This window comes from Salvelinus alpinus, chromosome 8, assembly GCF_045679555.1.
Source record: "Salvelinus alpinus chromosome 8, SLU_Salpinus.1, whole genome shotgun sequence".
Classification (NCBI taxonomy): domain Eukaryota; kingdom Metazoa; phylum Chordata; class Actinopteri; order Salmoniformes; family Salmonidae; genus Salvelinus; species Salvelinus alpinus.
In genome coordinates this window covers 57,741,467-57,767,554 of record NC_092093.1, presented here as the reverse complement: position 1 = coordinate 57,767,554, position 26,088 = coordinate 57,741,467, and the positions used below count along the sequence as shown (strand labels likewise).

At 39.9% G+C, this 26,088-nt stretch overlaps 2 protein-coding genes across 10 annotated transcripts; one reads left to right on the top strand and one right to left on the bottom strand.

Annotated features, from left to right (window-relative positions):
• Positions 1–3,134: 3,134 nt before the first annotated feature.
• On the bottom strand, positions 3,135–6,407 carry LOC139583342 (transmembrane protein 14C-like). 4 transcript variants are annotated; one of them, XM_071414306.1, is made up of 5 exons: positions 6,262–6,407; positions 4,032–4,105; positions 3,781–3,882; positions 3,473–3,560; positions 3,135–3,357 (listed from the first exon to the last, which is right to left on the bottom strand). In XM_071414306.1, exons 1-5 carry the CDS (start codon positions 6,405–6,407, stop codon positions 3,297–3,299), a joined length of 471 nt encoding a protein of 156 aa, XP_071270407.1. In that variant the 3' UTR covers positions 3,135–3,296. The 4 variants fall into 4 exon arrangements, with proteins under 4 accessions (XP_071270407.1, XP_071270410.1, XP_071270408.1 ...); XM_071414309.1 differs by having other exon boundaries at positions 6,120–6,289; XM_071414307.1 differs by lacking the exon at positions 6,262–6,407 and adding an exon at positions 5,495–5,621.
• A 4,447-nt stretch (positions 6,408–10,854) lies between these two features.
• Positions 10,855–23,473, top strand: LOC139583341 (transcription factor AP-2-alpha-like). 6 transcript variants are annotated; one of them, XM_071414301.1, is made up of 7 exons: positions 10,855–10,963; positions 15,295–15,711; positions 16,858–16,909; positions 18,522–18,747; positions 19,330–19,448; positions 21,079–21,220; positions 22,053–23,473. In XM_071414301.1, exons 1-7 carry the CDS (start codon positions 10,877–10,879, stop codon positions 22,333–22,335), a joined length of 1,326 nt encoding a protein of 441 aa, XP_071270402.1. In that variant the 5' UTR covers positions 10,855–10,876; the 3' UTR covers positions 22,336–23,473. The 6 variants fall into 6 exon arrangements, with proteins under 6 accessions (XP_071270402.1, XP_071270401.1, XP_071270403.1 ...); XM_071414300.1 differs by having other exon boundaries at positions 15,295–15,729; XM_071414302.1 differs by lacking the exon at positions 10,855–10,963 and adding an exon at positions 12,692–12,880 and having other exon boundaries at positions 15,295–15,729.
• Positions 23,474–26,088: the final 2,615 nt, after the last annotated feature.

Below are 26,088 nucleotides of genomic sequence, written 5' to 3'. Positions count from 1 at the left end.
TTTCCTTTTCTCCCTCACCTCTCCTACTAGTCTGACTGGCCGGAGGGCTACCAGCTGGCCCCGGCCATCAACTTCCGCTTGCCTCAGTGTGTGTCCACCCACCTGATGACCCTCATCCCCAATGCCAGCACAGAGGCCATCGCCCTGATGAAGGACCTGCTCATGTGGGACCGTAAGAAGAGACTCATGGCCGTGCAGCTCCACAGACGCCACAGACAGAGGCTTGGTGTGCTGTAGCCTGGTCAGAGATCTGTTTGTGCTGTCAACTCCTATGGTCATTGGCTAAGTGTGCTGGGGAGTAAAGCCCTACAGAGACTGTCTGATTAGCCCATAGGGCTCCTGCATGTGCTCCTTGTGTAATACGTGTTAAGGGCAACATATTTACTGTATGTGCTCTAGTCTGGTCTTGTGGTAGCTCTTCCGCCTTGGTCATGGGGGTCCATCCCCAGCTTGACCGCTCTTATTTTCTCTTCTTCCTGTAATTAGAAATGTGTTCTAACTATTGTTGTGGTAATGACTTTCTTGAATGACAACAACAAACAGACTGGGTCTTAATGACTTGATTCCATGATGGGAAACTCCTATCTTATATGTAGATAACTAATACCAATACACTATAACCCCATTCTGTGTGTTCTAGGCTCTGCGGTACCCTTACTTCCAGGTGGGCCAGGTGCCGGGGCCTCGGCCCAGGAGTGAGTTACGCAAGGCCACAGTGAGGATTCAATCCCGAGGCTCATGAAAGCCCAAAGCTGAACTGCAGTCCTCGGATCATGACGTACCAGGGCCACCACCCCAAAGCCCCCAGCAGACACCACCAGACCCCCAACAGCCCCTCCACCAGGCCCCCCAACAGCCCCTCCAGTAGACCCCCCCAACAGCCACTCCAGTAGACCCCCCCAACAGCCCCTCCAGTAGACCCTCCAACAGTAAGTTATATGACAATTGTAACATTGTAACACGGTCTCCCTCATAAATCTAACTCAAAGAGACATCTGTGTATCTATTTGGATTTGGACATGACTGGACTCTTGACCTATGAAATTTCTCATTCTGTGAGCTTGTGTGGCCCAACACTTTGCGGCTGAGCCGTTGTTGCTTCTGGACGTTTCCACTTTACAATAACAGCCCTTATAGTTGACCGGGGCATATCAAGCAGGGCATAAACTTGACGAACTGACTTGTTGGAAAGGTGATATCCTATGACGGTGCCACGTTGAAAGTCTGTCTATGGATTTTATAGACCTTTCCCCAGAGCTGTGCCTCGACACAATCCTGTCTCTGAGCTCTACGGACAACTCCTTCGACCTCATGGCTTGGTTTTTGCTCTGACATGCACTGTCAACTGTGGGACCTTATATAGAAAGGTGTGTGCCTTTCCAAATCATGTCCAATCAATTGAATTTACCACAGGTGGACTCCAAACAAGTTGTACAAGCATCAAGGATGATCAATGGAAACAGGATGCACCTGAGCTCAATTTTAAGTCTCATAGTAAAGGGTCTGAATACTTACGTAAATAAGGTATTTATGTTTTTGACTTTTAATGCATTAGCAAAAATTTGCTTCGTCATTATGGGGTAGTGAACAAATTGAGGGAGAAAATATATAATTTAAATCAATTTTAGAATAAGGCTGTAACGTAATAAAATGTGGAAAAAGTCCAGGGGTGTGAATACTTTCCGAATGCACTGTACATTAACATTCATCTACTTGACATTAAAGAGAGCCATTTTGATGCAATGAAAGTGAGTGGATGTTCTGCCATGGATGTCTGTCTCAGAGTTACTTTAAGGCTGGAAAGGACACACTATGGCCCAATTTCCCAGGATACTGATTACGTCTAGTCCTGGACCAAAAAGCACTTGCAACAGAAATTCCCCAATGTGAATGCTTTTTACTCCTGGACTAGGCTGAATCTGTGTCCAGAAAATTGTCACTATAGAAGGGGTCCTGTAACTACGGTATAGTAAATTCAGCACATGGATCACTCAGATCTTTTTTTATTTTCAGGGACAGGCCCCAAATGAAAAGGCCAGAGCTACTCAGCTCTGTGGAAAACCTCTAGCAACCAGACTAGAGGTCCACCTGCACAGCCAGTCCATAGGAGGGTAGACTTGGCATCCAAGTACGGAATCGCTAGTGCACCAAGAGAAGCTATAAACCCAACTCGCAGGTTTAGCCACAGTCTGATATGCACTAAGAAGGAAACCATTCTGGAGCTCTGAACTTCACTGCCCTCAGTGCATGTACTTCTGAAAGGCCTCAAAATGTATTATTCCAACAAAGTAACATGTACAGGGATGTTCAAGGAGAGACATTTTTATACCTTCTATTCATGTTTTTATACTGGCATCATTTGGGTGATATATATGAACACAAGACATATGCCAGGAGGATAGATCCCTCTAACTTCACCAGAAGAGGACCGGAACCATCTATTGTAATTGCTGATTGACAGGCTGATGTGTTTGCTCTAAAACAGGGGTTCTTAAAAAAAAAGTTTTTCAGCTCAAGACCCAAGAAATTAGAAATTGTCAACCCTCCCATGACTAAAATCGTCCTCCAACGACCCAAATTAAGAATAAATAAATGTGTAATTATAGATGTATTCTCATCATTTTACGACCCACCTCTCACATGCCCAGGGCCCACTTTGGGTCCGACCAATAATTTAAGAAACACTGCTCTAAAGTATCCCTCAAAGACAATCACGTCCTGAAACCCGTTGGATGCCGACATCTGGCATGCCTCCTGCAATTAGTTTATGATAATATTAGATTTCTTGTGAATTTTGTATTCTAGATTTTTATAATGTAATTATATTCTGTTTCTATTATTTTTAAGCGTTTTGTTTACATTACTAAACTCAAAGGACATTTCATTAGGAAATTCTTCCTAAAACTGTAATTGTAAAGGTTTATCGCTCATATATTCCGAGTAGTCATTTACTGCATCAGTGGCTAAATCAGCATTGACTTCAGTTATATTATGTATGATGGCAGTCTACGCTTATATAAAGGTAAATAAATAAACACTGGCCATCTTATAAACCTTATACACAACTTCACGGTTCATTTATCTCTTGTAACGTAATGACAATCTGCATAACAATATGAACAAAAATGCATGACAGTCCTTGTTATTTATAAATCAGTGTTCAATTATACATTTTTCCAAAAATAACATTCACATATCTGACTGATATTCTCGGTGAACGATATAAGACCGTAGAAAAGCACGAGAGGATAGTGATTTTGACATCAGTGTCTGAACGTCTTCTTCATTTCAGTGCATTATGACTCCTGGGGCTTCTGCAGCAGCATTCCAACACCCAGCTTCCCCACCATAAGTAGACTACACAAGGTAGAGACAAAAATAACACGTTAAGTAATCTCATACTGCATCATCCTCATACCCATTTCCTAGTCCTGAAACAACAACAACAAAAAGAAGGGAGTTGATTGGCTACCTTGCTGCTGCCATCATTCCAGCAGGCATCATCTTCCTGGAACCGTAGAATCTCTTTCCCATCACACCTGCCAGGGCTCCTGATGTGACTGTGTGATATAGGAGGAAATGACTCAATACAGTAGGTCTACTGTAAAACTAATTATCATGAGTAGCTAGAAGTCAGTTAGTAGTGATCAAGAGAGGTCTGGGCGATGAGACATATGTATGCATACTTGGTTAGGGTGTCTAAATGTGACAGAAACTGTACTTTTAACAGAGAGATACATTCACAAAACAGTGAAGGACAACACCAAAAAGTTTACTAACCTAGAGACACCCAAATATTTGTAGGATCTTGCGATATCTGGTAGGCACCAACCCCAGCTAGGCTGCCGAAGAGAATACCTGCCGCCAAGGAGGGGACACTGCCTGGAGACACCAAAAGATGTACAGGGGAGAGTGGAAACCGTGTTACTAGTTCATTGTCACAAGACTGGAAATATGATGCAATGCATTAGACTCGAAAGCAATTTACTCTATTCAATTGAGTTAACATGACGGCACAATAATAAACGTACGTGCTTTGACATAGCCCATCACTCCTCCGGATGCAATGAGTGCTGCATACCCATATCCAACCCAATCAGTCATTCTAGAACATGTAATGAAGGAAAGAGGGAGAATGTTAGGCTACTATCGCCATTTGCCACACCCACTGCAGAACAATTGGCAGTGGGCATGTGGCGACGATACACATGTAGCAAGTCATTAATTAACTCAAGATGTGCCTGTTAAATACGTTAGATGGGCATGTTTGTTGTTTTGCAAAAATGTAGGTAACTGCTAAGCTGAGGTGTATTGATTATACCGATTCTGTTGCAAGACGTTGCGTCGCATTAGTGGAAACTCAGACTGTTCTCAGGGCAGACCTGGTTGTCGCTACATACCACACATGACCAAAAATATGTGGACACGTGCTTGTCGAACATCTCATTCCAAAATGAGATTAATATGGAGTTAGTCCCCCCTTTGCTGCTATAACAGCCTCCACTCCTTTGGGAAAGTTTTCCACTAGATGTTGGAACATTGCTGTGGGGACTTGCTTCCATTCAGCCACAAGAGCATTAGAGAGGTCGGGCACTGATGTTGGGAGATTAGGCCTGGCTCGCAGTTGAAGTTCCAATTAATCCCAAATTCATCCCAAACTGCCAGATGGTGAAGCATGATTCATTACTCCAGAGAACGCATTCCACTACTCCAGAGTCCACTTCAGCTGACGCTTGGTATTGCACATGGTGATCTTAGGCTTGTGTGCAGCTGCTCAGCCACGGAAACCCATTTCATTAAGTTCCCGACGAACAGTTCTTGTGCTGACATTGCTTACAGAGGCAGTTTGGAACTCGTGGTGAGTGTTGCAACTGAGGATAGACGATTTTTATGCGCTACGCACTTCAGCACTCTGCAGTCCCGTTCTCTGAGCTTGTGTGGCCTACCACTTCGCGGCTGAGCCGTTGTTTCTCCTAAACGTTTCTACTTCACAATAAGAGCTCTTACAATTGACCGGGGCAGCTCTAGTTGGGCAGAAATTTGACGAACTGACTTGTTGGAAAGGTGGCATCCTATGACGGTGCCACATTGAAATTCACTGAGCTCTTCAGTAAGGCCATTCTACTGCCGGTGTTTGTCTATGGAGATTGCATGGCTGTGTGCCCCGATTTTATACACCTGTCAGCAACGGTTGTGGCTGAAATAGCCTAATCCACTAATTTGAAGTGGTGTCTGTCCACATAGTTTTGTATATTTAGTATATGTTTGAGTCGCGTCACCGACAATTTTTGCTTATCCTAACCGTAACCTAATTATCCTAACCTTCCACGTTCATTCACCTAACCTGTTACGAAAAGTAACTTCTGTTCTTCTGCTGCACTGGGAACGGAACGCAATCATGGTTACATTAAGACACATTGGAGCTGGCACGAGATATGCGTCAGAAAACGTACCTCAATGCACGGATGGGATATACAACTGTACTCAATTTTACCTTTATCCACACTGTTCCATCGAGAAGATTGAAAAACGGCTAGTTTTCCGGAAATCTGCCCTTTTTGTCCTCATGCTAGCTAGCAGTAGCCACCTCGGCCGTTTTGTAATGGCAGTGTCAGCCAATCAGCTCCTTTGTTGTTCAACACCACGTTCCATAACAACTGCGGTGGCTAATGCTAGCTAGCATGAGGACAAAGTGCAGTTTTCTTGGAAAACTTGGAAGTATTTAAAATGCCTATATGCAGCAGTGTGGTTAAAAGTACATTTTGGAGTACAGTGGCATATCCCATCCGTACATTGAAGTACATGTTCCAACTCCTATCTCATGCAAGCTCCACCATGTCTTAATGTAACCATGATTGCGTCAAAGACCCCCAGGGGAGCTCCGTGTAAACAAACGTGACGGTAGGGTCACTATCTTCTGGTAACAATGTAGCCTGTCCTAGCTAAATTCATCAGTGGAACACTGTAGTTAATTGCCCCAACGTCGCTACAATGTTTCCCTTTTTAAAATATATATTATATTTGATTTTCTTCAGTACATTGTAATGTATAGGTTGGGAAACAAGATAGATAATAAATCAATCCCACAAAAGTGCAAGTCAGAGCGCAACATAGCCTACTTAGCAGTTTATGACAACAGTGCCCATTGAGTCAATGGAGTTGCCCATGTGTGCGATCGGCATTCATTTATAAGGCAGATAGCTACATTGTCAAGCTTTGGAAACCTTTGGATGAATAGTAAAACACAAGCTTGTGTACAACCTTGCTCCTTCTGGCGTATCCTTCAACGCTGCTTCGTAGTGCGTATCGTAGCAATGACGCGTTGCCAAAGACCCCACGGGAAGTGAAGTCTTTCTCCACATGGTAGACAGCATAACGTAATTTGTCTGGAACACTCTGGACCTCATATCCCATGTACCCCCAATTATAATGTTTACGAAGTGACGCTATCAAAATAATTGACAAAAGCTCTGTTCAAGTGTCTACAATAAATGTATAAAAACATGCAATTAAAGCACATATACAAGGGGAAACCTAATATTTTAAAGGCCTGTAATTAATTGATGAAATACAGTGAATGTATTGTGACACTACATCGCGTAGCCTTCTATTTATCGTGTTTTTGTTCTACTTTACTTTTTTGAATGTTACTACTGATATTGATTACTGCCTTGTTTGGGGGCCCTAAGTAATATTTGGTTGGGGGATCTCCCACCTCACTGCAAAACATTTTAGTGACCCCCCCCCCCATCAAGTTTTCTGCAATTCTACCTATTTTGCCATGGGGTAGAGAGACATGTTGGCAGTTTTAAAGCTAATTTCCTGCAGTTCTACACATTTTGCCATGACTTATGCCATGTTAATATGATATCTGAGTGACAATGACTAACAAAAATCAATGGCGGCCCCCTGGAGGTCAAAGCCCCTGAGATGTGCCCTGCGTGCCCGGGCGGTATTCGGCTATGATTACTCCAAGTTTAAATACCTGGCTAGACTACCAATCTAAAAATTGTTAGCTGACATGTCTAATTGAGTGACTGTCAGTGACATAATAAGATAAAAACTGCTGATACACAACCAAATTGTCACATGCACAAGTACAGTGAAATGCATTATCAATCAATCAATCAATCAAATGTATTTATGAAGCCCTTTTTACATCAGCTGATGTCACAAAGTGCTGTACAGAAACCAAGCCTAAAATCCCAAACAGCAAGCAATGCAGGTGTAGAAGCACGGTGGCTAGGAAAAACTCCATAGAAAGGCCAGAACCTAGGAAAAAAACTAGAGAGGAACCAGGCTCTGAGGGGTGGCCAGTCCTCTTCTGGCTGTGCCGGGTGGAGATTATAACAGAACATGGCCAAGATGTTCAAACGTTCATAGATGATCTGCTGGGTCAGATAATAATAATCACAGTGGTTGTCGAGGGTGCAACAGGTCAGCACCTCAGGAGTAAATGTCAGTTGGCTTTTCATAGCCGATCATTCAGAGTTAGAGACAGCAGGTGCGGTAGAGAGAGGGTCCAAAACAGCAGGTCCAGGACAAGGTAGCACGTCCAGTGAACAGGTCAGGGTTCCATAGCCGCAGGCAGAGCAGTTGAAACTGGAGCAGCAGCATGACCAGGTGGACTGGGGACAGTAAGGAGTCATCAGGCCAGGTAGTCCTGAGGCATGGTCCTAGGGCTCATGTCCTCCGTGAGAAGAGAGAGAGAGAGAGGGGGAGAGAGAGAGAGCACATAGTGGGCATGTGGGCATGACCCTGAAAAACTGAGTCTGGGTCATGCCCACTAGCAGCAAGTAATGCATTTCACTGTACTTGTGCATGTGACAATTAAACTTGAAAACTTATAAAGCTGCATTTACAGGGTCAGCCCAATTCTGAGAATTTTCCCACTAATTGGTCTTTTGACCAATCACATAATATCTTTTCACATCAGCTCTTTTTCAGAGTTGATCTGATTGGTCAAAAGACCAATTAGTGAGAGAAATATATAGAATAATTAAGCTGCCTGTGTAAACACAGACGTACAGGTTTCATGTTCAAATATGCTGAATAGCAGTCATGCTGTATTCTTCTTCTTAGGCTGACCTCTGACAATGGCTTGGCGTTTATAGTTTCCAATTTGTAGATTCAGCTTGTTATAAAATTAAGCTTGACAAAATGTTACAAATACATATTGCAAATATCAGCCTACATTTTATCCTATTCATTACCCAAATGAAACATGTATCATCTATTGATAATGCCCATTAACACAAAACACTTATACATTGTTTTATAATGATATCTTGTGAGGTAAGGCAGGAAAGAAGCCTATAACGATGCACTTTTCACTGATGTGGGAAGGTTTTTAAAAGCCATGTTACTAACGCTCTGGGAAACACTTCGACTACTAAAGATGCATCATAAGATGGCTCTAACGTTGATCTTAACGCTACCGAGGGTCTGGGAAACGGCGCCTTGGTGAATCGACTACAGCAGGCCCTACAGCCAAGTGGAAAATCGTTCTGTTTGCATTGTACAGTAAATGGATTGCCTTTAAATTGTATAATTTCTGCCAAAAGATGGCGCAAGAAGATCAATTAAGGTATATACCTGCCGATGTCTGTGTTCAGATTGTATCTGTCTGTGATTCATAAATAGGAATACTGGGCCAAATTTGAGATTATTATCATTATGAAGGGTTTTAGGATGAGACGAAATGGTACATTAAGAAAATATATGTTTAATTCGAGAATAGGGAATAATTAAAGCGTATTCTTGATATAAAGGTAATTTTGTTTTATATTCTATTTCATTCAACTAAGTGATCATTGCAGTGAAGTGCTCTGCACGGACCTGGTAGGCTTTGGGCGTACTATTTCTTACTGGAATGCCCTTTGCACACAATACATTTGGTTTCAAATACCGTTTAATTGGAAACTCTGGCTTTCTGCAGTGCTCTTCTTTCTCTTAGCGCTTGATGGCGCAAGACCACCATTTATTATTGTGGATATCGTCATTTGAGAATAACGATTGTTTCATCACTCGAAGCACACAGGGGAAGTACACATCTATAACTCCAGAGTTCATAACGTTATGTGAGAGGCCTCTTCATAGATTTTCTTGGTTAAATTTGAAGCACATGAGGGAAGGAATATAATATTGGCTAATTTTGTGTACATTGTTTTACACCATATTTATAGTGCTTCAAACAATTTGATTCTTATTTACGTAGCTATAAGGTATAGTTTCATCACGCCTTACTTGTACGATAATGAATAAAGTTATGTGCCAAGGTTTGGGTAAATAAGAATTAAGCACGAAATATGAATTAACCACATTCTATGACATGTCATGTTGTGAAGTAGATTATTTATTTAGCATTGGACTGTTCATTCAGTAAACATCTGAATTACATCTAAACATCTGAAATACAACAACTACTGATGATGATAATGATAATACAGTTGTGTTGTTATTGGCAAGACGCATTACATGCGCATTACCATTACTAAATTGTGAGATATATCAATGCCCAAAAAGTGCAACCAGTCGTTTCAGTATCGTTGCCAATTAAGCATCTTGCACGGTTTTATGGTGCTTAACGGAAATTGTGCCGGGGGCTCGTGGTAGGGGTGCTAGCGGTTGAAACCAAGCCTTAGACAAACAGGTTGGATATTAACATGGAAACTTATCCTGTCCAGAACTCACACAACACACTTGCAGCGTTCCTGTGTACAGTATTCCAGTACACCTTGCTGCTCTGAAATATATTTTAGATTGTTCTATTTCATCTGTACTCCTGCCTGTACTTCTACTCTTCTCAAATCGATTGTCTTTGAAGTCAAACTTTAATATTCCCTCAAACATGTATAGATTACAAGGTTGTAGACAGTTGCCACAGTTGCCAATGACAGACTATAGCACAACCGTCAAAAGAAGTGTGCAAGTTAAATTAAAAAATTTAATCTAAAATATTTGAGTGTTTGCGTTAAAAAATTGTGTGACTGTCTATTTCAAACTGAGCTGGGTTTTCTTAGGAAAAGTATGCTCAAAAGTAAAGGCCTGTTGTTTATGCTATATAGGCCTAGCTTACAATTCACTGTTGAATTTGACATGGCATAATTGTTATTATTGTTTATTTATCATATGTATATCAACTAAATAACATAACATTGCTCAAGCCATATATCTTTCCATTCTGCAATTGACAGTGCAACGCCACCATGTTGTTGACCGCAACATGGATAGAGTCGACATGTGTTCGGTTAGAAATTAAAAGAAAATACGTTTATCCTCTCAGCGCGCGCACGTGTTGTTCTTTTTGTTGTTGTTGGTGTGCCTGATGAAGATGAGTTCATCCCGAGGAGTTTACATAAGTAGGAAATAAACAGATGATAAATAAACCGTGACCCCAATGCACGTAAGGGAATCTAGTAGACTGTGTGTAAGTAATGATGTTACAGTAACCATCAGATTTGATCCTGATACAGTTTCATTTTGAATGTGAATATATATTTTACAACCAATTGACAGAGCCAACTTATTGACATGTTGTAATTCAATAAGATTTTTCATTTAGTTTAGTATTTATACATGTAAAAATTGTAACACGTTAGCAAAGTTATATTGTTGACCTCGCTGAGTAGGCCTATCCACAACAGTTAGCCAATATATAAAAAAGTTGCTGTTGTACCCTTTTCTCTCATATGTTCAATGCAGTGAGACCCAAATGCAAATTCACATGAGACCATTACCTCTACTTCAGGTAGGTTTACACACCCGGTCCATTGCGCATGCGCAACCAGGTGGCACACACGGTTTTTATGGCCAGGTGAGGTAATCTCGCTCAGCACAGGTAAAAGCTCAAATTGTTTTAGGGACCGAAGGCTCAATGAGATTACACGACATGCAAGCTACCATATCAGGACAGATTGAAGAAAAAATCATGTCGATAATTGGCAAAATGGGAGATTGGCAGGTATGTGTTGTTTGTTTCAAGACAAAGGTGTTATTGAACGTGTGCATACTACAGGAGTTTAAGCTAATATATCGAATTTATGGACACTATTGGGGAAATGCATTGGCCATAAACGATTGCCTTGTAGAATTAGTAGCACTATCTTTAGCCTAAATATAAATAAAGTTATATTCTATAGGTATTGTTTAAATTATTTTCACTTGTACAGTGTTAGTTTTCCTCAAACGTTAATAATGTTCCCATTTACCCCTGATTAACAATACCGTATTGGCTGTTGTGCTAACTTTGGGAAAGTCTGTTTAACATGATGCATAGGCTATACCGCTCAAGCAATTTAAGAATATAGAAAACCGTCCCTATAAAGAAGCAAAGAATAGCCTATATGGAATGTGTGAACAGTATATATTTTTTCAAACATCTATTTGAAAGAACCGTGCTCACACATTTTGTTTTGCTTTGCTTTGTTTAAAAAAAAGTGTGAATAGAAAATCTATTAAAATAGCACAGTCTTACATAATATACTCCAACTTTTCATTTTATATGATAATTCGTCTCTTCGATGGTAAATAACCAACACTTGAAATAACATATACTAAAGGTATAGCTCGCCTAGGACTTGTGGTTCTTGTCATCTCAAAGTTCGAAACAAATCTATCCGATCGATGTATTACTGTGTATGTTGCATGTTGGCCTGGTGAAGGGGTTTTTAAATAATAATTCAATGTAGATTTTGAAACAGAACGTTCTAACGCGGTGAAAATGAGGTCGGTAACACAAGCCATGGTGAGATTTAGGTTTCACTCTCCGAAAGAACACCACCTCTAAAATCAACACCGCAGCACACAGACACACACATCCCACGATTTCTAAGGCACTTTTACCTAGACGATAGTTGTCATTGTGAGCTAGTTTCATAGGTCCTCTCTCTAATAACAACTAGTTATAAAGGTACCCCACCAAAAAATGGTAATCTGTAGTTGGCGACCTGGTTCTTGACCCGAAACCCCTGGTGCTCAACTTCGCCGGCGACGGGTCTGAGACCAAATACTTTAGATCCTCATTCACATTAAACAAGCTATTTTGTTGTGTTAATTATTTACATTCCAAAAACAGCGCTCTTCCATGTCGTCAATGGAGCTGTATAGCTACTTTAGAGTGGTCCCTCTTTTACATGACAGTGACAGAATAGCTTCTCATTGTCTCAATACATCTAAAACAACAGTTTACGAAAATCAGATATTAAGAGAATAGTAGAGAGAGAGTATTTGTATAGTGTGGCACGCTCTTCAGGGCAAGTTGAAGATACAGAGACTGATTATACCATAGGTTAGGCCAGGCCATGTGTGTGTGAGCTGATGTGAGTTGTTTTTATCAAGTTGTTTCATAAAAAATATTCTCATGAAACAACATCTGCTAAAACGAAATATGCAAGAAAAGTGAAGCAAATTAATATAAGATATAACACGTAATTATCCAATTATTTTCTTTGATCATATCCATCATAATAATGAACGTTCACACTTCTGCCTAGGTGCAGGGTTTGTTCTTGCCCTTTTGTCATATGTAATGCTTACGCTCAGTTCGTGCTGTATATTGTCATTGAATGAGGGAGAAGTAAATACATGTGCAGTCTCTCTCCAGTTGTACCTGTGTTGTCCATTGGTGTTGGGCAGATGGAATCAAGCGGCTGTTGATATGCTAATGAGGGAATGCGAATGTTAGTACAGTGGTGCGCGAGCCTTTTACTTCCACCATTAGAGGGAGATCTCAGAGCGCAGACAGCCAAGTTCACCTAAAATAGTTTCAGCTAGAGCACAATTCACTGTGTAAAACAAGGAGAGGCGCTCTCAAGACCCACCACAACCCATGAAAATGCTTTGGAAATTAACTGACAATATAAAATATGAAGATTACGAGGTAAGAGGCTCATGTTTGATTTATTGCAGTTTTCATGTCATTAATGGCGTGCAGTTTTATTTGTATTTCGTCAAAATCTGGAATTGTTTTGACATTTGTCTGGAAACATATTTAATTCAACTGAAGGATATAAAGATGCATACTGGTTTATTTCATATGTTCGATATGTTTCTATATTGATATGGAGTCATTACAGTTTTTATTGTGTAAAAATATACATTTGACAGTTTCAATATTTATAACGCAAATATTGTAATAAATATCATCATCATAACAGTCATATTAATAATCATAATCATACATTTTCAAAGCAAGGAAGTTGATTAATACTTGTCAAACCTGATGCACAGGCAATAACAGAGACAAATATGTTTATATAATTTTAAACGAAACTGTGTAAAATAGGATTTATCAAAAATCATTGCTGAACAATGAGTAAAATGTAGGCCTATACATCTAATGTAAGATAATGTACTTAGATAATGTAAGATAATGTATTTAGGGACACATACTCAACATGCATTTGCTAACTATCATCGGAAAAGTATGTTTAAAATAATGTGTTTAAATTTATAATAAATTATGGGATGCCTATCCCTAATATTCTTATGAAAGAAGTCGGTGCATTTCAAGCCCTTAGCTCATGCACAGGCTGCGTGGTTGTTGTTATAGCACACAGAAAGTTTAGAAGTCATGTCAGGCGGTTGTTTAGGAGCGGTGGAGCCAGTTGAACATGTTTCTGCCCGGGTCAGGAGAAGGAATATAGTCTCGTCAAGACCCGGGAAGAAACGCAGGGCTTGAATTTGTGATTATCTCAAACCCAGTTTAATTTACGGGTAACATACCCGTTTCTGTTAATATAAATCAGTGTTACCTACACGGTGTTTTCATAATGTGGACTCTTTCGCTGTTTTGTCAAAACGATCGCGTGCAAATAGGTTAGTAGGGGAAAATAAATGTCATAAGCGTGTGAGGTGCGTATCCGTATGAGAACTTTGTAATATATTTGTTCCGAGTTAAAGTTAGCTTGGATGGCGTAGTTTGAAGTGGAATAACCGAGGATTCATTCATTGGAGATATTCGGGAAGGGCCATGGAACGCGAGGCGTCGGAATCTGAATTGGAAAACAAAGGCGAGCAGACAACCGCCCTCTGAACAGTACAAATGTGCCAGCCGAGATGCCCTCAGCGTTTGCTGGATTTTCACACGAATCAGAGGGGCACATTGTTTCTTTCCATGGGTCTTCCTCTCTCTCTCTGGTCACCCCTTCATTCTGTCTTTCTTTCACTTTTGTTTGCCCTCGAACCTTTTAAACCCCTCCCCCCCTCTCTCTGATTCGTCAGACTCAAGAGAATCTCCCTCTTTTTGTCTCCCGCTCTCTCTCCCCTCCTCACTCACTCCCTCTTTCTCTCCTCATCTCTGATTAGATATACTGATTCCTCATTCAATGGACGTCATTTAGTGCAGACTCTGCCTTGAGTTGGTTCCTTGCTTCACGCTCGATTTCCGACCATTCTACCCTTATTAAGAATTCGTGTAGCCTAATATTAATAGTCATGAATATCTGCTATTAGGAGTCCAAGGGAAGAAGCAGCTCTTTGCTAATAGAGCTCAAGCGAAGGAACAGCAGTGATAGAGGCAGACGACGGAACAGGGATACAAGAAACTTTAAACATAAATCCACAAGACCAAACACTGCATTTTAGAATCGAATGAAGGATAGTGGGAATTTAACCAAATTCTGATGGATTATCGTTCTTCGCTGATGCTTATCTGAACATTGGGCTACGTGATCTTTCAATAGTGTTGTTGCTGGCTTTATTTTGTTTACTCGTAAATTATCGTTGATTTGTCAACGTTTTTATTCGGAAAAATATATTTTGAATCGCTCGAAAATCTTCGCAGATGTTAGTGCACAGTTTTTCCGCGATGGTAAGTTGGTCTCCTTGGCAAAGACTGAGATAGGCCTAGCATTCAGACTTCGATTGGTGCATTTATTTAAACAAATTGTTTTGCTAAGATAGCATCCAGACAATTTAAGCCAAACAAATACGGATGCAACATTGCTCTCACATTTTACATCAGTATCGAAATATTCCAACTGTAGGCCTATTCATTTATTTATTTTTCGAAAACGATCAAAGACGAATGTATTATTGGCCTACAGTAATTATCACTGTTATTATTGGTATCATTAGTATTACTATCATTATTATTAGGCTATTATTCATCCGTTCAACAGGGATCTGATTTTATTCAATATTGCCGATAGTTGATTTAATGTCAACCAACAAATTTGGATACACACGCAATAGGCCTGATGGTAGGTGACAGTCCATAAAAGTCCCTGTGAAAACGGGTAAAATGGAGGGTTGGTGTATAGGTTTAATTTCTCCGATTCCTTTTTCCTGCAGGATCGTCACGACGGTACCAGCAATGGGACAGCCAGACTACCTCAGCTGGGAGGCGTGGGCCAGTCTCCGTATAGTGCTCCTCCGCTCTCCCATACCCCAAACTCCGACTTCCAGCCACCGTACTTTCCCCCACCCTACCAGCCCATCTACTCCCAGTCTCAGGACCCATACTCGCACGTCAACGACCCCTACTCCCTCAACTCCCTGCACGCTCAGCCGCAGCCACAGCACCCTGGCTGGCCGGGCCAGAGGCAGAGTCAGGAGAGCAGTTTGCTGCACCAGCACCGCGGCCTGCAACATCAGCTCTGTAGAGAGTACCGGAGAGAAGTGCTCCTGCCGTCGGGCCACGGACTCGATACGGGACTCTCAGATTCTATCCCAATCCATGGAATACATCACTCTTTAGAAGATGTTCAGGTAATTCAGCATTATTTGGTAATTATATTATTATTACTATTACATTATTACTTTCACATTATTGATATTATAATCATAATAACTGTTGTTATTATTATTTTATAATTACGATTTATAAATTATTATTATTACAAGCGTAGCCTTCTATTAAAGTTTGCTGCTGTAAATTGGCAGCTCTGTATTAAATGTTAAGGCTTACATTTTTTGACTCAATTTTATAAATTCAGAAATAGCAAAAGATTATGCCCGGAATTGAATTCAATTGACATAGGCCTTTTTATATGAATGTATCAACCGCAATTTGATTTTACAAACACCTTCGAGTCAAACATTTTATACAAGCCTACTTGCATGGATTATTCAGTCTATATTTTCTAGCTGTGTTTGCACGTTATTAGCCTTATTAGAGATAATTTGTTTACCCCCTCCCTCCACTTAAAATATACATAGTGTTATAAATAACACTTACCCTAAACTAAACAGATCTAAACTGCAGCTCTGAGGACTATAATTTGATCTCAAACCACTCTCACAAAATGGATGGTATACCACGATTGTTGATTCATGTACCCTGTCATTTTTTTTGACGTGATTCTGGATATCCTCCCTACATATTTAATTTAATTGTGCTCATTGACAAGACTCGTTCAAGTCCGGATACGAGCGGGGGTCTGTGAGCTATAATAATACAATAGTCCACTCGGGAGTTTTACACATGAACTGAGCACCATGTTTTAGATGAAGTTCCATCGCTCAGCGGGTAATACGAAGAAACGGAAAGTAAAGGGTCTATCTATAGTCAGAAAGCGTTTTGTTTTATTGAAAACAAAGGCCCAATCTCTAATTAGTGTACACGCCACCTTTATTCCTAATATAATTAATATTTATTCATAAGTAGCCAATCTGTGGATGGAATCAGGTCACGATTATGAGGCATTATTTAAGTATGTTGGGCACGACGCACCCTGCCCAAAAGCTATAGACAATAACCCTCACCCTTTATTGAAAATAATAAGAGGTAACCTCTAGGCCCCCCATATTGTCTGATTGTGGGCTACACGCCATCCTTTTGCAAACAGCATGACATGTAAGATTAATTCCATTGTATTCTTTATTAAATAGTGTTTGTGCATCTGTGTGTTGCAGCATATTGAGGATCAAGGAATTCACATCCCAGACCAGACTGTAATTAAAAAAGGTAAGCAATTTCCTTCGAGATGCCATGCCTGTTTGCACAATCTGAACACCACACCAGTCCACCTCTGCTCGGGAGCTCGGTGCGGTAGCTAAGGCTTCACTGAACCAAATGGATTAATGCGCAGTGTTTTTTAATACATGAGCTCGAGTGCATCAAACTAACTGCACATGTTTAATCAATGAAGGCCAATGTCAGCATTTGAAAGTAGTCAGATGCGAATATGCCCTATATAGGTTATGCTGTATCCTATAGGTTTTAATGTGTTGCATCCTTTTCGCTCGATATCGTATATAGGCCTATAGGCTACACACTGTCCACGTCATTTCAACCCAAAAAATCTATGCGATGATGTCAACGTGGAAAACTGATATTATTTGAAAAAAGTAATCAACATAAGATGTAATCAACATAAGATATATATATATATTATATGCGATTTTTTTTTACCCAACTTTGAACCTAAATCCAAATACTTTTTTTATGTTGATTTCACGTTGAATTCACGTTAGATGACAACGCAACCAAATGTAAATCAAAGCTAGACGTTGAAGTGACGTCTGTGTCCAGTGAGTAGTTCTCTTTGCACTGCGGGAGCAAGTCGAACATGGCAGTTGTTAATGCTGTATGTATTCAGTATCAAGATGATACCAGATCCTGCATCAAGGTGCGAACAAATCTCAACCTGCAACAATAGGCAAGGTCTCTAAATCATTTATAGAGTCCAATTCCATCAATGTTTTACATAGCTGCGGTTGTTTGTGGAATAATGCGTTCAGGGTTGCAGTATATAGACGGGCCTAGCATAATAGCGTGTGAATTGACTTGTTTTCTTCTATACTACAAGACCAATTCGGGCGTCTGAGACCTACTTCATGGTCAGGTTGAATGTTACTCCTTTCGCCATGTAGAGTCTTTTGTCAAGTCAAATTAGTTGCGCTGAGGATGAATCTTGAGAGATGCTCTTTCCGCGTCAGCATGATAATTGGCTCTTATATTAGTAATCTCAAGAGTTCGTTTAGCTTCTATTGTCTCTATTAGCCTCCCCTGAGCTCTTAATGTCACAAGTGATCTATCCAAAAGGCTAGTCCCTTTGTCTCCGGTTCCTGCACACAAAACGGTAAACCCTGCAAAGAGAAATCACACGCGCGAATGTATTTTTGAGGGGGACCATGGATATTTGAAAATCAGCTTCTCTCAGCGTGATGTGTGTGTGATGTGTGTATATTGTACATTTGCAACATAGAGAGTGCGCGTGTGTCTGTATAAATGTGCCACGTTTCAGAGGTCAAATGTAATATATAGCCCATCCTAAACAAATATATGGTTTATAGGCCTCTAACAAAGCCTTAAAATACGATCAAATAGTTTTTAGAAATGGTTAGCCCTTTGTGCAGAGGCCTAATAACACCAACAAGAAAACAATACATATATTATTATTAATATTATTATTAGACCTGTTTATATAATATGTTATGATTCGTGTTAATATTATCATTATGATTTGGCCTGTCATAGCCTACCTCTACACCCACACTGCGTTTGATATTAATCTCATATGGTTAAGGGTCTACATTGAATGAGATTCACTGAACTTGATCTTTGTGTGCCCTAGGTCCAGTTTCTTTATCCAAGAACAATAATGTCTCCACCATTGGGATAAATAAGGACGGTCTTTTTGGCGGTGTGGTAAACCCCAACGAAGTGTTCTGCTCTGTTCCGGGTCGATTGTCTCTGCTCAGCTCCACATCAAAGTACAAGGTCACGGTGGCGGAAGTGCAGAGACGACTTTCGCCGCCTGAGTGCCTCAACGCGTCACTGCTGGGCGGGGTGCTGAGAAGGTGAGCCGGACTTTAATGTCTCTCCTAATTTTTTATCCCACGAATAATTAAAATCGACCAAGCGTGACACCTGCATTTAAAACAGCCCGAACGGCAGACTGTTAAATTCCATATTAACTTTACGCACACACTGAATTTGTTTTCTCGCAATGTAGCCCACAAATTAATGTAGGCCTAATGGCCTTACCCTCAACCCTCTAACACATGTTTAAGCACATCACATAGGCCTACACCAAAAGTAAACTACTGTAATGTTCGGTCTATTGATTCTAAGCTAGACGCAAAGCCAGTATTTTGGCTGTATATTGTGTATTTACTAAAACAGTTTCAGTGAGTTGACAATACATAGCCTATGATGACACGCAAACAGGCCTATAGACACCGATATATAGTTACAGAAGTACATGAAAGAAATACGATGCCAAATAGATCCAAATAGATAGTTATCTATTTGATTAAATAATATTCATTCAACTCTTTTTGGATCAGATAGTGTGTCCAATTGAGGGTTGAATTTTTTTTGAACATGCCATTTTATAAATTAGCCTATTCATACAAGCTATTTTTACTTTCTTGTTACAGAGCCAAGTCTAAGAATGGCGGAAGGTCCCTCAGGGAGAAATTGGATAAAATTGGATTAAATCTACCTGCAGGTAGACGCAAGGCTGCAAACGTTACCCTGCTGACGTCACTAGTTGAAGGTAAGTTGCATTGTAAATGATCTGAATTCCGGTTCCGGCGATAGCAGGTGCTTTGAACGGTTTCAGGGGGAACATTCGAAATCAGTACGTTAGTGTAATTTGGGCCGACTTTGCCTTGCAAACCAATAATGCATGAAGGATATCTGTGTATTTTTGAGAGAGATGATGATGATGGTAATTATTCTAGAGGCTTTACGCAACATTGGCCTGTGTATTTAGCCTACCTGTGTGCAATCCTCTCTTTGTAAAAGTGCATGGGCCTAAGGCTAGGCTACTACATTGTGAGGTAGGAGTCGGTTAGCCTTGCTGGCCTAGTTTGTGCCAGATGAATTAGGCTCGCTGTTGAAGCCGGGTTATGGGCATTTGCTTATTTATTGTCTAGCGGGAGTGTGGAGCTGTTTCACCTCTGGCAGAAGTGGATCGATTGATTTATTATATTGATTTATTTTAGTGGCTTGTTATCATGATCATTGTTATAAGGCGTTTATTATTTTTAAGCTAGTACTAGTAGTCTAGTAGTAAGAATACTAGTAGGCCTAGGCTACTACCAGGCTACAGCCACTGTTATTGGTCTACTATTATTTACACTGTGCTCGTTCTTTCTCTGTGATGGAAGTGGAACTGACCTATGCAGGAACTATATGTTGTGAGCCTATTAAATAATATAAATGAGTCATTTTCGGTGTACTGTGATGATGGCATTGGCTATTGAATAAAGAAATGTTGCTTGCAAAGTTGAGCCGTCATTATTCAACGCTGTGGTATTTGGTGAGCTGTGGGTTTTAAAGGTGAAAGCATGGGATGGTTCATTGGTTCCTCTTAATCATTACAGCCGAAGAGTGAATGCAATATTCATTGTGCTTCATTGAAATTTGGTGCTGTATGGTAATGAGGCTGAACAAATGTATGATTCTTTGCGATAAGGGGTGGGGGGGGGGGGGGGGGGTGAAGGCTCTCGGTTATTTAGTGAAAAGACTATGCTTTTTTTCTGAAGTGCTGTTATTGTTTATGATCCGCTCCATTTTATGGAAACGACAAAGGAGTTTACTGGACTTGAGCTTTGATGATAATTGTCGCGCATGCGTTCTTCTGGAGTTGAGATTTATGTCAGGAAGCCCCGCAGTAAAAACCCAACTGTTTCAGGAAATTAAAACCAAAATCAACAAAAAAGGCAGACCTCAATGGAATTAACCTATAATTCTCAAAGCTAAAGTATGTCGGAGCGAGATTTACGTATATAGCCTTTTAAAATTGCTTTCCTATATCGTATAATCTGCTGGACTTTCAATAATGTTTAGGGATGGCTAATCGATGTCATGGTGATGTGCATGACGCTATTTATAACATTGTTGTAGTGTTTCCCTGATACTGAACTCTTCTCTCAAAAGGACGTATGGTGCCTGACTTGTATTAATAACATTTAATTTTGTTACATAATGTGAAAGAAGGAATGCTACAGGTGCTATATAGCCTACTGCTTTAGACATGGATACGAAAATAAGGCCTTCTCTTTGGCCGAAGACGTTCATTAGATTAATCATCTGTTAAGTGGAAGTGTTAATTGGTCTATATTTGATGTCACCAATTCAGAGCAATATATTATACACTCAATCCATTATTTCCTTCTTAGGCGAAGCAGTGCATCTTGCCAGAGATTTTGGTTATGTATGCGAGACTGAATTTCCAGCCAAGGCAGTAGCGGAATATACAAACCGCCAGCATTCCGACCCAAACGAACACGTCCAAAGAAAAAACATGTTATTGGCAACGAAGTAAGTGTTACGTTATCACATTTCGTATGTCCCAAAAAATGTTTTCAAGTCATTCTCATGTTTACATCGACAGTGTTTGCAAACACAAACTCAAATGGATGGTCGTTTGTTGTAGGCTTTTTGATAGGTTTCACATGGATTTCAGAAGTGTTACATTTATGGCATTGCTATTTGGGTTACATTGTAGTATTTTTTCCACTAATTAATTGCATTCTGAATGAATGTGACACATTACAACTGACCAACAAAAATTATTGGATACAAATGAATCGACTAATGTCAAATTATTTTAGCTTCTAATGCGCCGGATAAGTCATCACGTGATGTTATGCACGCGACAAAATGCTCAAATGAACAAACACTTTTGGAACTCCACCCTGTCAACTAACTGAATTTAAAATCCCAACTCTCTGTTTCATTTGATTCATGCCAATCATGTTTACAGTGGTGCATAAGCATGAAATTAAACACGTGGACGAATCGGCCTATATTAGCCTATCCAAACTGGAGTGTACTGTCATTGGTCGGTCTATTGAGCAGGCCTCATCCACACGCAACCATTTTGTTTGCTGTGATTGCGTTTGCGTTGACACATAGCTGGTTCTACGCCAACATAACCTTTCCCCACTGCATTAAAACATTTCGACACTACAGTAGGCCTATCACACGTAGCCTATAGCCTAAGTCACTTTGAGCAAATATGTTGTGCTAACAACTATATCAATTCTATCAAATTAATAGGATTTTTGGCCAACTCTTGTATACTGAATTTATATTAGGGGCAGACTGGCATTATGATTGTAATTAACACATATATTGTCTCCCCTTTTAGGCAAATATGCAAAGAGTTCACAGACCTGCTTTCCCAGGACCGTACTCCCTTGGGGAATTCTCGACCACAACCTATTCTTGAGCCAGGGATTCAGAGTTGCTTGACCCATTTCAGTCTCATTTCTCACGGATTCGGGACCCCGGCCATGTGCGCGGCCCTCACCGCCCTCCAGAACTATCTGACCGAGGCGATTAAAGCCATGGACAAAATGTACCTGAACAACAACAGTCACTCAGACAGCGGCACTAAAGGCGGAGACAAAGATGAAAAGCACAGAAAGTGATTCTCACCTGAAAGCCCAAATATAAATATTCTAAATACATATAGATACTATTGATCAAGTAAACTGGCCACTTCCTGATCTCGCAATGATTTTACATGTTTGTTTTTAATACCATTCAACTTTGGATTTTCGGAAAGCGACGTGCAAGATGCCCATCATAATTCATGAGCAAAAAATTGCTGAAAGGCGCAAAGGAACAGCTCCAGAGAGAGAAAGGTCTTTGCCACATGGATGACTTTTTATGTAGGCCTGCTCCCTCTTTTTTATGAGCTGCAACGGACTGAAATCCAGCGACCATTATATCTAAATTTTACGATTGTAGCCGTATGACAAAAAGAGGCTAAAAGAGGATGAATTCTTATCAGTATTGTGAATAATAAACTTTGAAAAATCCACATTTACATGTCATGACTTCAGTTGCAGACTCGCATTCCAAATGACCAACTTGAACTTTCAACACGATTCACTGTTATATAAGGGAATCTGTGTTCATGTATGTATATATTTATTTATCTGTAATTTAATGGGAATTGTAAATATGGTGCGTCTGTTGAAACTTATTTTTTATTTATCTGTTGCCTCCTGTTTTAGTGGGTTTAAATATTCGGTTAGTTCTTCATGTGGTTTTATGGTTCTTAGAAAACAGAAGTTTGGGATATTTTTTTTCTCTGGGATATTTCAATTCAGCCTTCTTGTAGCATGTTGAGGCGACATTGAAGCAAGTGAACAAATGTAATAGAAATAAACCTCCATTTCTCTCTATCATCCTTATTCTATTCCGGTTTTTTTGTTGTTGTTGAAAAGAGCATACGCGATATCCTGATAAGAACTCTTTTGTGTTTCTACTTTCTTGTTTTTATACAAGATTTTATGTGTTGTGCCAATCAGAATACGTCTCACCTCTTGTTCTTCCCTTGAAGCACCATAAAAGCAATAAATGGATATTGTCTTTAGAATTTTTTTTTTATGTTCGAAGAAATTCAAAACATTTGGGACCACCTGATATCTTGTATGTCCAAATTGGAGGCGGTTTTAGCTGTATTGTATAGACCTCTGCTGGCAATAGTTCCCATGCCTGTCAATGTATTATAGTCCTTTGTTGCCCAGAAAAAAATAAATATTTGATACGCTTCATGTCGATTTGTATTCATATCTTTTAATTTTTTTATTCAGTGGTTGATATACGCCCGGGTGTATTTTCGTTCTTGGCAGTTTTTTTCCTATTCAGCACGGTTACAGTAATTGCGTTTAACTGTCCCCTGACAATTGCTCCTTGCAATAAGCAGCTGAACCCATTGTTTCCCTCAAGTAGGCTATAGTAAAAAAAAGAAAAAAACACACATATACTTTCAACTCATAGTTCATAACACAGGATCATTCAAAACCGCAACGGAGCTTTTTACCCTGCCAATTGACACAGAAAACAATGAATACATTGGTTTGATGCGTGTGTGAAGCGCCAGCCCTCAAGCGAAACCGTTGTTTAAAATCAGTGAGATGTACACGGCTGTGTTGAAGGTTATTACACTTGCCATTCCCTACCATTCTGCTTTTTGATATGCATCAAATAACTTTTTTTTACTACTAGGCTGTCTGTAATTATTGGTGTTGTTTGACAGCGTTCAGTTGGAATACAACTTATTTCAACTGCATTAAGTTAATTGATATGGCAAATAAGTCGGAATGCGGATATCTGTTATATTTGGTCACATCTCTACCGTATAGCCCATAGGCTTCGTTTAAGTCATATCCATGCAGATGATCACGTGTGCTGCTGCTAATACACCAGATGTAGCCTTGTTTTACGTGCAAAAAGGCCATGGGAACATTGCATTACATAACCTAATTCAAATTGAGTTTGGATTGTGTATTGATGGCATGCACCTCGAAATCAATATACTTGATGCATGGAGTCTGTGGATGTATATGAATATGTTATGGCTGTGCTCTAGATCTCTTTTTCACGGTCACGTTCTAGTCTAGAGCGTTCTAGCTTCGTCTTCTCTTTCTCTAACCCAGACAGTCTGTTTTCAAATAAGGTGAATGAAGCCTAACTGTACACGTCCTTGGCATAATTGCGATGCAGTGCTGTGGCAGGTGAAGCGAGCCATGGTCTGTCAGGGCTGTTTTTGTTGGCTGCATCTCAGATTGTGTGTGGGATCCTAACCCCAGGCACAATAGCTCACTCATAAAGAGAATACCCGGCTGCTCCTTCCGTAGAAAAATAGTCACAAGGAAAACAATTGTATGCTTATTTATGCATTTGTATTAGGAAGCCCCTTACGTGTGTCATTAATGCTACTGTTATTTAATAAATGAAAACAGTTTTTGAGAGCGAAACGAAAGCATTATAGCCTAAATATCTTTCACAATGGCTGCTGTCGAAAGCTATAGGCCATAGGCCTGCCTATTAAGGCATGATACAGGAAATGCCATTGCCCCCATTTCTTTAACTTAAGTGTTAAGTGTTAAGTTAAAAAGAATATCTATATATTTATTTCGTTTGTTTACGTTGATACAAACATGTCATTTACATAGGCCTATACGTTTTAACACAAACGTTGCCTTAATTTGATCATAAACAGGTAGAACTAGTTTTACATAATGCCTTACAGCTAAAGTAATTTACAACAACGAAGAGGCCTGCAAGTTTTACAGGCAGTCAGCAATACCCAACTGAATTTGTCTAATTCAATCCGTAACCCCTGGTTTCAGCTACATCAATTACACTTGATTCCACTATAATAATTAATACGTGTGTCTGCTGTGTACTGTTCCCGAGTTGTTATTAAATAGCCTATTGTTAAATGGTAAAATATATATACATATATTGATCAGATATTCCCATGCACTCTTGATTGCATAGGCTATACACGAACATGCAGAAATACAACGCGCGCATGTATGCATGCTCTCGGGCACGGGCACGTTTATCTGACTGTAGTAGGAAACTATTTTGATGAGATGTTGTTGGGAGCTATTGCTGAGCTAGCACTAGTGTCTTCTGCAACGACCCGTTTTTTCAAAAAACACAAGACCAGAGTAGACTCCAACATCTTTCTTGGCAGTAGAAGACTTTGCGATGGCTGATCTTGCAATAGATTAAAGACTGTTATTAGTGGCTATAGCTATGGTTTGATTTTCGGTGCTGAGTCCATCCTCTTTCGATTCCAGTTTTAATGCATGAAATAACAGAATGTATTTAATCGACCATTCAAATGTAACTGGCCCCAAATACAAATTCAATGGTTAACAAACCTAAGCAATTATGAAATAATAGTCTAACACTGGCTTAAAATAATGAAAATGGCATTTTAATGTATTTGCATCAGATCAACAAACGTAATGTATCAAGTGCAACTATGGTTTTGAACCAGTTTCCATAACGATGAAACGCTGTACTGCTTTGCCATGTGTTGTATAGCCTACACAAGGAACCTCGATGGTCCTTATATTGACCTCTGAACTGAAAACCTGTTGTGTCAAGCGTGCACACAGTATAACATTCCATCTGCAACATGCAAACAGTGTATATACAATATTTGGAGAGTTTACCATGTACAAATGTGTTTATATATTTTAATTTATTATAGTTCCTGTATGGACACATCTGTTTCATCAAATTGCCAATTTCTTTATATCTTGTTAACGACGAATTCCAAACTGCAGGTCACTCGACAAGTAGCCTAGCCTATAGGCTAGATACAAATGTGTTGTATGCATATAGGGTTCACTCAAATGACAGATGAAACG